Below are 12,956 nucleotides of genomic sequence, written 5' to 3' on the forward strand. Positions count from 1 at the left end.
CACAGACCCCTTCACACAAGACATATCCCTAACATCATCGGGTTAACATCATTAATCTTGTATTTTTAGTATAGAATATGTTTATCTTGTAGATTCCTATTCTGCATATTCACAATTGACTAATCTTAGCGTTATTTCGTGATTGTCGATGACAAAGTATATGTTTCCAATGTCCCTTTCTGATCTATCCAGTATATAAATAGAACCTTCCCTTTATAAAAACGAAACTATATAGCTCCAGATGATCATATATCCATTCTAACATCAATACAATATCCTATCAATAACAGGATATTAAACTGATAATCCTTCCTAGTTCAATATAAGGTCCATCCTTCTGACATGACCACAGCCCCGAATAGAGCTTGTTCCGAGGTTATACGACCTATCCCTTGTAAATACATATAGAGTGACCCAGACCTCGAACCACCAGCGTTTAATCGTTAATACTCAAGAGATTGCAGTATATAATAAATGTAAATTGCTCTCATCACAAATCAACCTCAATCGAAGACAGACTACATACATCATCATTTCGCCGTGCAGAAACTTACCATGATCCTTCCCTCAGCATACAAGTTATCCCTAGCACAATGAGATAGCAAAAGCACCCCATACTATAATGAGACATTTCTTCGATTGGCCAAATTGCAATGAAAGCAACCAGGCCCCAGGGTAAGAGTACTGCAACTAGGGTTACTGAAGTGATTGTTGTAGTGATCGCAACAATGCACTGGTGAGAATGGAAAGCCGAACTACCGTCTCCTTCGTAACTCGGCCAGTAGAATGCGAATAAGTTGATTGATCGTCATCATAACAGCCAAAAGACATCGAGTTCAAGGTAGTAAATCGAGATTTGTAGTTTGATAGGTAATGCCATCGACGTTTTTCAGCTGTGGCAAGACCGATGTAAATGGAGATTCGAAATGGGACGGTATAGGAAGAGATTTGCAACAAGCCAAATCTGAATGACCAAAGAAGGAGGTGTTGGAGGAGGACTAAAGAAACAGAAGATCGAAGAGAGGGGAGTGCGATTCTTATAGATATTGAAAGCGGCGTCTGGCTCGTGCACGCACGTTGCCTAATGCGGCGGCCGCTAAACTCGGGGGGGGGGGGAAAGCACCACAACTGAGATTATATATTTTAAAAGTTTTTGTTTTAAAATATTTAATTATTTATTTTCAAAATTTATTTATGTTACGTCGGACAGTAATATAGGTCACGTTCTTGATCACATGATCAAGAAACCGACAAATCGAGACCGGCTTTGCGGTGATCGAATTGTTGGGTTTATAGCCATCGGTTTTTAAGGAGGCACGAAGGTCTATATAATCAAGATGGATTCCCTTTGTATAGAGCTTCGTGCTCAAGATCAATCATTTAGTATACTCTACTATTAGTTACGAATTGCATCATTGTCATTACTTGAGTCCCTGCTTGACGCCTAATTATAAACCACTTCGAGAGCCTAGAGCACTTCCACGTGATCTAGACGGCAAACCTCGTAACAATATTACAAGATTCATCAATATCGATTGGCACATGCATACAGATATACAAGGAAACATTTAGATAGCCATAAAACCTTCGAATTGATATGTTCATCACTATTCATCATCCAGTTATTTTTTTATGGCCAACTATTCTCCCCAATGGATTCATTATCCACCTGTCATATCTCTCAAAATCAATCCATGCATCCCTCCAGTCTCATACACAATCATGCAATGCATCCGTATCAACCCATTCCATTCCATCCCACCCCAACCATCATATGATTCGTGAAGATAACTATTTGAAAACAGTGAAATTGTATCCTTTTGGAAAGGTAAGAACAAATCCAGCCAGCCATAATGTTAATATGAAATCCAGATTTGTTGATTGTGCAACGTGTCGTTAGACATTGAAAATAAAGAAAGTAGTAAAAGCAGGAAAATGAATTCTTGGTGGTAGTAACACAATTAATTTTTAGTATGAACGATCGTATGCTTCCTCTTAAGGAAGGTCAGCGACGAGTACCAAAGGTATGTGCAATTTACTCTTGGCTGGATGAATTAATGTCCATAGTTGCCACCCCATCCACCACGTTGTTGGCTGTTACCGAACCCCTGGTAACCTCCGTAACCTTGGTAGCCTCCATATCCGCTACTCTGGTGCCCTTGACCAGCAGCTTGATGACCTCCGACACCACCAAGGCCGCCATATTGGCTACCAGCTTGGCTGCCGTGAAGTCCATGACCTTGAAGATGGCTTGGGTATCCACCATACCCACCTTGTTGCGATTGTGGGGGTGGCAAAACTGACCCAGGGGTAGCATTGGTAGCAGAGCCAGGTCTTCCAGCTTGAGACAAAGATGGGCTTGGTCCATTGGCAGTCTTCGAGTCACCAAACGGCTTCAAGTCATCACTAGCGCCAGGTTGGCTGCTTTGTGGTGCATTGTAGTGCTGACCTGAAGGATAAGCACCACGGCTAAATGCATCATGGGACCCAGCACCAAATGCTTGTGGAGTCTGCGATGATTGGGATGATCCGGCTCGGCCATAATCACCCAAGCCCCCTCCAACTGCGGAGTCACGGCCATGAAGAGAGGATCCAGCAAATCCACCAGCAGCAGGAGAAGAGGTGTGATCATATGGTGCACCTGGTGACATGTAACCTTGGTATGGTTGACCGTGGATACCACCTTTTCCACCACCATATGGAGAACCACCATAACCACCGTAGCCGCCAGATTGTTGGAACTGGTTCATGTAAGTAGCATAGTATGGGGAAGAATAGTAAGGATGTCCATATGGATAACCTCCTTGGGGTTGTTGTGAATGGCCTGGTTGAGGCTGGGTTGTTTGAGCAGCAGCGCCAGTTTGTTGTTGGCTTTGAGCTACTGGGTTAGGAGTAGTGTGTCCACTATTCTGACCTTCTCCTGTAGTCGCATAACGTGATTGGGATTGTTGGCCGGAAGTTTCACTTTGTGGTCCATTGTACCCACTATAAGATCTTTGAGATGCTGAAACATCTTGTTGACCTTGGCTGCCTTGTTGCAAGCCATATTGCTGTTGATAGTAACTGTTGTAATTTTGTCTTTGCGGATCAGAGGTATAGTATGAAGAGTAATCGTTTGGTGCGGAAGAAAACGCGCCGGATTGTTGTTGTGGCTGAGACTGAGCCTGACTTGGATAGCCTTCGAATGGGCTTTGCGAGCTTGGCGCCTGTTGGCTGAACGCGTCGTAAGGCTTCTGTGGCAAAGAAGACTGTTCCTGGGATCCCGGTTGTCCATATCGACCGTACTGACCTAATTGAGAACCAGCAGTTTGAGGTCCTTGTTGAGATGTAGCTGAACGAGAATTAGTAATGCCAAGTGGATACGTAAAAATTAACTTACTTTGAGAAGTAGAGTGGGTTTGTGGGGAAGGAAGTCCAGGGGCAGCTGTTGGGTGAGTAGCTGCGGGCAATCCAGGAGCTTGCTTTGGGGTAGGCAAGGTCTCGGAAACTGGTGCAGCCTGTTGCGGAGCAGGAGGTAAAGTAGCTCTCGGGGCTACTGGCGAATGTTGTGGTGGTTGAGCTCTAGTCTCGGGCTCTTCACGATCACCATCAACATCGTCTTCACTTGTACCACTGAGATTAAATGCGCCAAATTGTACAGCGGCCCTATCCACCTCGCGATTACCTGGCATGCGAACAGCTTCTTCCTGGTCGAGGACGCGGCGTTGAAAGCTTGGTGTGCGACCCGACGACCCAGTAGCCTTTAGTGCCGAAGCTTGGAAACCACTGGTTGGAGCACGGGCAGTAGCTGAAGTTTGAGCTTGTAATGCGGAATAAGGTGTAGAATTTCCAGTAGCATTTCTTGGATCCCATGAGCTTGCAGCTGTGCTTGCAGCAGTTGCACTTGGTGGTGGAACTGATTCATCTGGAACTTGTTCGAGGTTTGTCTCCGTCAATTCGTCCTTTGATGGGGTGAGATTAACATTAGTTTCAGGTTCGACGGGTGGCTCGACTGGGGCAGCGGGTTCCGGGGTTTCGACGGGCTCTGGTTCAGGGATGGAGGGCTCTGGCTCTGAAACAACTGGGGCTTCGACCGGTTCTTCTGGCTTAGGGAGTTCTGCAGGCTTTTCCACGGGCGGCTCTGGGGCCTTCTTGGGCTTAGGTGCAGGAGCAAACATGCTTGCCCAGCTCTTCTTGACTCCATCGGGAATAATGCTTGAAGCTGCAGTTGAAGCGGCGGTGGCAGTTGTGACAGCTGCACTGGTTGCTGCGGCACCCCAGGTATTATCGCCCTCAGTAGGTTTGGTAGATTCCCGAGAATCGGCATTGGTATCTTTAGCGGTGTCTTCAGTAGTGGCAGTAGTATCCCAAGCGTTAGATTCAGTTGTAGGAACAGAAACTTCGGTAGTTTCGTTACGTGTACCATTTGTATGCGCAATTGAAGCTCCACGAGCTCTACCACCTCGACCTCTGTCATTACCGCGACCGCGTCCTCTGCTACCATCAAATCCACCTCTACCACCTCGGGAGGCTCTTCCAGTGTTGTTAATTTCGTTAAGAGCAGTAGATGGAGCTGATTCGTGGGCTTTGGACTTAGATCGGTCTTTCTTATTCGAAACCTCTCCCCATTGTGAGATGGTACCTTTGATTGTGTTAGACTAGTAAATGTACTATAAAGGATATGGGCTCGATGTGGATTGTAAAATTATGCATGAAATCCTTACCCTCCGAAATGCGCTCGACAGTACTTTCTAGATCTCCGTCTGTTTCTTCAAGAGCCATAACAACATCCTCATCTGTCCAGCCTGGAAACAATTCTTGGATAGTGCTAACTTTGCTACCATGCTTCTTCTTTAATTGAATGACTTCAGTATTATCTTGCTCAATTGATGCAGTAGTAGATGTGTTCTCGCCGTTAGCTGCCTGACCTCTTCCGCCGCGACCAGCTCTTGGTGCAAAACCTCCACGACCACCTCGAGCTGAGCCTCTGCCACGAGGCGCTGGTCTTGATTGTACCTCAGACATCTTGTGAGGTTGTGTGTAATTGTGTAAGCAAGAAAAATACCAAGTACCTTGAAGAAGAAGAGAGAAAATGTAGAGAGTTGTTTGGTTTTAGAGGGTTTTTTTCGTTGTGATGTTGGAGAGGAGGGATGACGCTTTAGGTGTGGGATTTTAGGTGAGGCAGGTTTAAAAAAGGCACAGGGCACAGATTTAAGCTCTCCTGAAAAACGACTTGTCGCGTCAGTTTTGTTCAGGTTGTGCAGGTGGGATTTCCACGAGGTTACTTTTAGAGTAACAAATTATTTCGATAGGCGAAAATAAAAAAGATTCGGTTACACAATAAATTGGTAAATAAGGGAATAGATAATTATTTGAAGTTATTCAAATGACCGCCAGATAGTAAGACATGATTGATTTCTTACTTTATTTTTTAGAAATTCCTTTAATTCTTTCTTACAATTGAATGTTCAGAAGCTTCGCTCGCTCCAATCTTTAGCGCATAGATCACGTGTAATTATGTAATATTGTGCATCACCCCACACCATGAAATTGATACGATTGGTTCAATCAGGCAGGCAAGACGCAAGACTGGGAGCAAACCACAATGGACCACGGCAGACGAAATGCACTTATCAGCATGCAAGTAAGGCCAAAGTGGCTAGGTAGGAGAGAAGTGGCACAACAAAATAATCGATTGATTGCAAGTCCTCGTTAATACTTTGATACCATACAATAATCTCGATACTAATGAAAGGAATCAAATCTTTCTATTCGAAATATTATTGAGATGCAATTTTCTGGTCAAAATATTACATTGAAAATAATGGTTACTCCATTTGATAGAGGATTTTAAAAATCATGTTGTTCTCAAGCATTCGCTCCTCGTCAAGGGTGTGTGTGGCTGTGTGGAGACAAGAACATGACCTTGATTGCTTGAACAACATCTTGAAATCTGCGGAGTATCAGCCATTGCTGCTGGCATACCTCAAATCCTATCGTCTGACTTAGGTATATCCTCTATTCACACTATCAATCTTGTTCATCCCCACCTATTTCAGATATGATAGATGAACTGTACACACCTTGCACACCGTACTGACGTTTGAAAAGAGTCCTAGGTTTACGTCGCAGAAACCGAGGGAGTTGAAGTCTACGCTGATTCCACCATATACCGCCCCCCCCCCCACCTTCTTCCGCCTATCCCACCAGACAATTGTCGTATTGCGGATTGAGAAATCAGACAAGTGCGTTGCATCGACCTCCTACATTGAATACGAGCAAGCATAGATCATACTCCTTTTTTGACTACACCTAAACCAATTCGACACTGTCTCACTAGACATCTTCATGATGTTTCGAACAACTCCACCAAGCTTCTTTCGTCAACTGCCCGCTCTCCTTAAGTTTAGGCTTCATCAACCTCTACCTTTGACCCAACGGGAGTCTACACAATTGCTCGAACTTCTCACAACATCATTCCGACAACAACTTGACTCGGAGCATGGACCATCAAACACGAGTACCAAAGTCGAAGCAATTGAGTCCCATCAACAGAATGAAAATAGCAGACCTAGGCGCCTTTCAGATTCTGGCTACAGGCACACTGATCGACATATTAAATCGATTCTTACGAATCCTCTTTTCAAGCAAGGAACGCCCAAGAGTGAGCCTGGATCCACTCAAGATCCCATGGATACATTTGATAGAGCTGTCGGACGCGGAATGATGACTGTAAACTATGCAAAAGCCATCTTGATAGCCAAGAAGAGACAACTTCAGTCCTCACATGAAACATTAGAAGAAAGTATGAAGAAGTCGGGTGCCGGTCTCAAAATTCTGAAGTGGTTGACTTCAAGTGGTCTAAACCAGAATACCGAGTTCTTGTTGGAGGACCGAATATTCGGGGTTCTGCTTTTTGAGTTCATGCGTGCAGAAGGTTACGAAGAAGTTTTCTGGGAGTGGATAAATAAAGCCATGCATGCTCCCAGCGCTACGAAAGCCGAATTCCGTGGTCTTGCTCAGCTCCTTTCTAAAATCGTCAAACTCACCGCCAAGCTAGAAGCATCTTTCAACGATTCTTTTTCTATTTTACTTCGAATAACAGATATGTCGAAAGACCTGCCCTTAGAACAAGTCCAGGACCTTCTCATAAGTCCCGGGCAACGCGTGTTTCACATGATTTTAGAGTCCTCTCGACAAGTGCGAGAAGCTACTTCATTAGAATCTTTCAAGACATTCCAACAAATTTTACCAGTATTCAGCATCCATGATGTTGACCTGCATACTTTAGATATTTATTCTCCATACCATCGATCTGCAAACCATTTCTTAGAATTCCTTCGACAACGACTCTCTTCGATGGAATCAGAGACTGAGGATCTCGGAAGACGTTTTGAACATAATGGAGCAAAGAAGATGGTTTCAATATCTCTCATGGCAGCCAAAATTCTACTTGAGCAAAATCGGGTAAATGATGCAACGTGGATTATGGAACGACTGCGCACGAATTATCCCAAGCTATTAGGAATTGAGGCAGATATTCAGGAACGGAAAGAAGTTGATGAGGCATCAAGCATTCAAATACTGGAGTCTTTCAGCGTAGCCTGAACAATCATACCTTTGTACTATATTGCATTTGGCGTTATTGGGCGGTTCATTCCCATGGACTTATGGGTGGTTGGATGGGTAGGGAGTTGATTTTGTTAACGATATCTCATGGTCATATTTAGCATCAGACCCAATCCAAATCTACGAATGGCATTTTTTTATTCTTTCTGATCAGTTGTTGTGCAATTTTGCGGTACGTATTGCGGTAATGGGTATTATACGGGACTAAAATTACTCCTGGAGCTGAAGATCGAAGAATGCCATTCTCATAAAGATTATTCTAATAATAGATTTCTACTGTTAAGGATATCTTAAGTCTGCAAAGGATTTCTTTTCCCCATTATCCACTTCAAGATCAAAAATCGATAGGCAAAACTCCGTTGCAGTACATAACTCTAGAATGCAAATACAAATATGACGTTACCATTACTCATTCTTGTACGTATCTGTGTGTGAAGAGTCACGTGAATATATGGACCCAACAATGCATTAGCCTTGTCACCCCTTGCAGGTCTCCGGCTCAGGTACGGTAAACAGGATAAACAGGATAAATTTCTTCGTTGTATGTTTTGATGAACTTATTTGTGATAAAACGTACAAAAGAAAAATGGTTTCTAGATATATATAATCATGAACTTTTGAGAATGTTGGGTTTTTTTTGGATTCTGTTTAGTTTTTTATTGTTAGGGATGTAGTATCTTTTAATTGAAATAGAGAGAGAAATTATCTACAGAGTACGGAGGAGTACGTCTACGGAGTATAAGATGTAATGTGTGTGTGTGTTTGGTAGGTAGGTAGGCTAATGATCGGAATGTAACCCCGGCTCATTTCCCCGCAATTTCAGATCGATCATTCAAGCTGCAAGCACCTAGAAGATTCTGCAGAGAGAAAATGGAAAAAAAGAATTTGGGAGTTATTTGATTTGATTTGATAGGTGTAAATATATTCTTTTACAAAGGAAAAGGCAAAAGGGGAGGAAGAAGAAAACGGAAATGATTATTTGCTTATTTATTCTTACTTGATTGAGCTTTTATTTGGTAATTGAATTTTTGGATTTCTGATCTCGTACAGTATAGTATGCAAGTACCTAACAGTAACTGGCAGAGAGGCTTACCGGAACTTTCCCTTGAAAATTGCTTGCTTGCTTGCTTGCTTGCTTGCTAATTAATAGGTAGGTGCATGCAAAATTTGATTGGCTTACCCGAGAAGAGGAGCAGCTTCCTTGCTTGCTTGCTTGCAACTTGGAAGCTTTGAAGAAAAAAAATACCCTAGCTAGTAGAATAGCATCATGACCTAACCTTTTACATATTTTACCCTACCTACTAGGTAGGTAGTGTAGTTAGTACCTTTCATTTTCAACGACATCTCTTCAATTTATCTACCTTTTTTGAAATTGAAATTACTTGGGTTTCTCGTCGCGAATTGAAAGAATTGATACGGAATATTCTTCTTTTGATTATTAGCATTTGAATCGCAAGGGTCTTTTGAGAGGAAAAAAGGATTTTTATTCGATTGTTTGCATATTTTTCTTCATAATTAAGTTGTTGCAAGCAAGCAAGCAAGCTTTTGGAGATTTGGAAAAAATTGGGAAATATGGCGGATAAGAAGATTGAAGAGGGTGATAAAGGTATGTGGAATTTGATGTTATAGTTGGTTTTGTTTTGCTTCCTGTTTACTTGTAATGTCTGCTGAGGGTGAGAATTGGTGATTGATGGATGGATGTGTCTTGCTTTCATATACTTCACTGTCGCATATCGCATCTCCATTTCCATTTTCGCAACCTCTTGCTCATAACGCGTGGAAGTTTCTGCATCGAAACTCCACCTTTTTTCTCTCTTCTATGTCCTTGCGCATAATTTAGAAAGTATAATGGCGATGTTCAATTGCAATTTCAATCTTAATCGTCAATATCTACATTTTTCACTACTACAAACAAAACTAATACATTCCTTGCGCATAGTTTCCTGGAATTGGCGCGGCGCAAATCCAGAGGGGACGGTGGGAGAGGTAAAGGCTGGAGAGGTTACGGTTACGAGCCAGCGCGGGAATGAAATTAAGAAGACGGGGGATGAAACGGATCCCGCGGTGCATATTGAGAGGAGTGGGAATGATGTGGTGAAGTTGGCTAGTGAGTTGGTGGTTGAGGAGAAGGGTGAGAATGGGGAGAAGGGGGAGGTGAAAGAAGAGGTGAAGGAGGGAGAGGAGAAGGAAGAAGAGGAGAACAAGGAGGAGGAGAAAAAGGAAGAGGAGAAAAAGGACGGAGAGGAGAAGAAGGAGGTTAATGATGGAACTGAGGACTCTGAGATGAAGGATGAAGAGAAAGGTGAAAGTGATGGGGAAATCAAGGTTGAGGAGAAGAAGGATGAAATCAATGCCAATGGCGAAACCAAAGACGAAGACAAGGTCGAAGCCAACGGTGAATCCAAGGTTGAGGAGAAGGTTGAAGCCAATGTTCAAGATGAAAAGGCTGAATCTAAGGAAGAAGACAAGAAGGAAGAGGATGTTGAGATGAAGGGCGTTGAGAATCAGACTGAAGAGAAGAAACCCGAGGAAAAGGATGGAAAGGAAGATGAAAAGAAAGTTTCGAGCGACAAAGAAGACCAACCCGAGATCAAACCACAAAAGGGAAATAAGCGCAAAGCAGACGAGTTGGAAAGCGATGAAGAAAAAGCAGAAACGAATGATAACAAGAAACAAAAAACGGATGCTACTTCCAACGGCACTGCGGACGGTACCACCCCAAAGAAGAAGCCTGGCAGACCAAAGGGTGCTTCTACAGCTAATGGTACACCAGCAAAGAGAGAAAAGAAAGTTCCTGCTGTTGGTAGAGCTCAACGACAGACGAGAAGTCAGGCGCGCAAGGATTCTGTTTAGGTCGTACAAGGGGAGTAATTATCTCCATCTAGAGACTTGGGAGACTTTTCAGTTGTCGATAACATTACAGACATTGGATATCTCTGGGCGAGTCAAGGACGTGACTTTGAAGGAAAGGTCGTATGATTTGATATTTGAATATGATTTTCGAATAACCAATCAATCGTTTGGGCTATACGGAGAGACACGGTGGTAGGTTGGGTGGTTATTTTGCATTTTACTATCGCCTTGTACATAGGTGGTGCTATTCGGAAGGAAAAGTAGCAGTTTACAGGTTTATTGATAAGGATTCGGAGGAGATTAAGTGAATGGGAATGAATCGGCGGAGCAATGAATGGGAAACGAAAGGAAATGCGAAAATGAATGATATCAAATGTTATTTGTCTTCATCTTCGTCTTACCTTTATGATCTTTCTAATCGGTATGGCGAGACAGGTCCAACGTGATATGATCATTTTCCATTGAATCATGATATTTAAGACAAGACTGTCCTTGACCTCATACATACAACAAAATAAATAAAACAAATATGAACGTCTCGTGGTAAGGTTTATCCCAATCCTATCCTAATAGCATACAGAAGGAAGTACCTCGAGTACAGTATTTCAAATCAAAAACGTCGTAAACACGAGACGGGAGAGATTGATTAAAATCGTCATCATGCGTTCTATTAGTGTGGTGGTGCGGATAGGCCAAGTCCCGTGTTGATTGTATTATTGTACGGAGTATTTTCTTGCTGTTATTGATAAGAATAAGATTTATGCAGTATAGCATAGCCACATGGATATACCCCGAGGTTGTCGTTTGGTGGGAAGGACTGGTGGGAGAATGATGAAAGAATGATGGGAGAATGGTGGAATGAATGGTGCAATGGTGGAGAAATTAGATGAGTCTAGATGGATTGACTTATCGAGCATGCATTTTGAAAGCTAAGTTGTATGGAGTATGTATGTGAAGTAGAGTGTTAGGTTTTAGTTATAAAGGTGTAAGAATTTTAATGATTAATGGATAAATGAATGACTAGATTTACAGAGTATAGTATAGTATTCTTGCTGAACTTGTAGATGTGATATGATATCCTCAAGACATCTCTCAAGTGAACAGCTGAGTTAAATCGAATCATCAGTCAATTATACACCAGTACAAAATAAATTCACCAATTCTATAAATAGCACAGGTACCTACATGTATTCCCAAAAAATAAATCATTCATGCAAATGCCAAGGAAGTTTTTCCGTTTACCGGACCAATCGAAAGAGTGAAAATGGTGGATTTATGGTTGGATTTTCTGGGCGTTCTTTGTACCGAGAGATTTTTCTTGGGGTTTGGTGGTTCTGTTGATCTGTTACCTGCCTTGGTTGGGGTGATGACGAATGCCGAAATGAGTTTGAGTACCTACCTAGGTGCTTCGTACGTTGAGATCTATCTACTAGGTATGGAGAATATATCTATCACGGGATTTGTTACTTCCATCCGTCCATAGGTTGGTTGGTTACTCATCAGTACAGTATAGTACTCGGAACTTCCGTAAGTGAGGTTAGAGATCAAGGTGAATGTGAAGGTCTCGATGGCTGGTGGCTCTTTGTAGGTATTTGTAGGTGGCTTGGCGTGGTTAATATTTAGAAACAAATCTTTCTTGTTGGTGAATAATAAATGATTTTGGATACTTATAACTGCCTTTGATTGATTTTGTTGCAAACTCGATTTGTTTGTGATTTATTCTGGAAATTTTCTCTTGATGTCTTTCTGTCTTTCTGTCTTTCTGTCATTCCCATTCAATACTGAATACTGATAAGGATTTCGAGATTATTCTATCGTTTACTGCGTCATTTACTGCGTATTCTATCACTTCTTCATACACTTCAAATCAATAGAATCAATCGGTTATCAATCGGTACTTCCAGTGTGGCTTGCGCTGCTTAGATTTCTCAAAAGTCCTCTAATATTTTCGCAGATCTTGATCTACAAAGACTACCTACCCAAAAAGCGTCATTCTCATAAAAAATCCCGGTAGTTCAAATTACACATTGCATTCAGCGCAGCTTGGTTGAACAGGGGTGAGATTTTTGTGAGGTTACACTGTTACAGGCCCCATATCGCTCGCTATCAAGGGATATTCAAAGAACGACGTACCAATTCTGAACTGAACTGAACTGCTCTCTTTAACACCCTCGATCCTCAACCATTCAATCCTCACACGCTCGTTTGGAGGATCAAATAAACGACTCTTCAAGAGGAAGAGAATCATACATCTCTCTTAACTTTACATCGAAGCATAATACGTCCCTCGCGCATACGAACACCAACTCTTCTTCGTTTGGCCTTTGGCCTGTCATTGCCGCTCGCTTTATTCAAAACTTACATAAGAAAACAAAATGGAGGTGGGAAGTACGATGAGGGTGCTCTCCAAGAGAGAATCCGATGCACAGAAACTGTTAGATTTGTTGGCAAATCCTTATTCGTGCCCAGGTTTGTTCTCGCGATACTTTTGCTAC

At 42.4% G+C, this 12,956-nt stretch overlaps 6 protein-coding genes across 6 annotated transcripts; 5 read left to right on the forward strand and 1 right to left on the reverse strand.

The window, feature by feature from the left end:
- Positions 1-622: 622 nt before the first annotated feature.
- On the forward strand, positions 623-1,310 carry SS1G_06466 (predicted protein; the record flags this gene model as incomplete). The annotated part of the gene is made up of 2 exons (XM_001592176.1): positions 623-675; positions 1,211-1,310. 2 exons carry the CDS (start codon positions 623-625, stop codon positions 1,308-1,310), a joined length of 153 nt encoding a protein of 50 aa, XP_001592226.1.
- Positions 1,311-2,054: 744 nt separating this feature from the next.
- On the reverse strand, positions 2,055-5,004 carry SS1G_06467 (hypothetical protein; the record flags this gene model as incomplete). The annotated part of the gene is made up of 3 exons (XM_001592177.1): positions 2,055-3,331; positions 3,380-4,621; positions 4,704-5,004. 3 exons carry the CDS (start codon positions 5,002-5,004, stop codon positions 2,055-2,057), a joined length of 2,820 nt encoding a protein of 939 aa, XP_001592227.1.
- Positions 5,005-5,584: 580 nt separating this feature from the next.
- SS1G_06468 (predicted protein) lies at positions 5,585-5,695 on the forward strand (the record flags this gene model as incomplete). The annotated part of the gene is made up of 1 exon (XM_001592178.1): positions 5,585-5,695. One exon carries the CDS (start codon positions 5,585-5,587, stop codon positions 5,693-5,695), a length of 111 nt encoding a protein of 36 aa, XP_001592228.1.
- Positions 5,696-6,330: 635 nt separating this feature from the next.
- Positions 6,331-7,587, forward strand: SS1G_06469 (hypothetical protein; the record flags this gene model as incomplete). The annotated part of the gene is made up of 1 exon (XM_001592179.1): positions 6,331-7,587. The coding sequence occupies one exon, from the start codon at positions 6,331-6,333 to the stop codon at positions 7,585-7,587; it is 1,257 nt and encodes a 418-aa protein (XP_001592229.1).
- A 1,593-nt stretch (positions 7,588-9,180) lies between these two features.
- Positions 9,181-10,461, forward strand: SS1G_06470 (predicted protein; the record flags this gene model as incomplete). Its single annotated transcript, XM_001592180.1, has 2 exons — positions 9,181-9,214; positions 9,548-10,461. The coding sequence occupies 2 exons, from the start codon at positions 9,181-9,183 to the stop codon at positions 10,459-10,461; spliced, it is 948 nt and encodes a 315-aa protein (XP_001592230.1).
- A 1,264-nt stretch (positions 10,462-11,725) lies between these two features.
- Positions 11,726-12,111, forward strand: SS1G_06471 (predicted protein; the record flags this gene model as incomplete). The annotated part of the gene is made up of 3 exons (XM_001592181.1): positions 11,726-11,871; positions 11,970-12,045; positions 12,085-12,111. The coding sequence occupies 3 exons, from the start codon at positions 11,726-11,728 to the stop codon at positions 12,109-12,111; spliced, it is 249 nt and encodes an 82-aa protein (XP_001592231.1).
- Positions 12,112-12,956: the final 845 nt, after the last annotated feature.

Source organism: Sclerotinia sclerotiorum, genomic scaffold, assembly GCF_000146945.2.
Source record: "Sclerotinia sclerotiorum 1980 UF-70 scaffold_8 genomic scaffold, whole genome shotgun sequence".
Taxonomy (NCBI): Eukaryota; Fungi; Ascomycota; class Leotiomycetes; order Helotiales; family Sclerotiniaceae; genus Sclerotinia; species Sclerotinia sclerotiorum.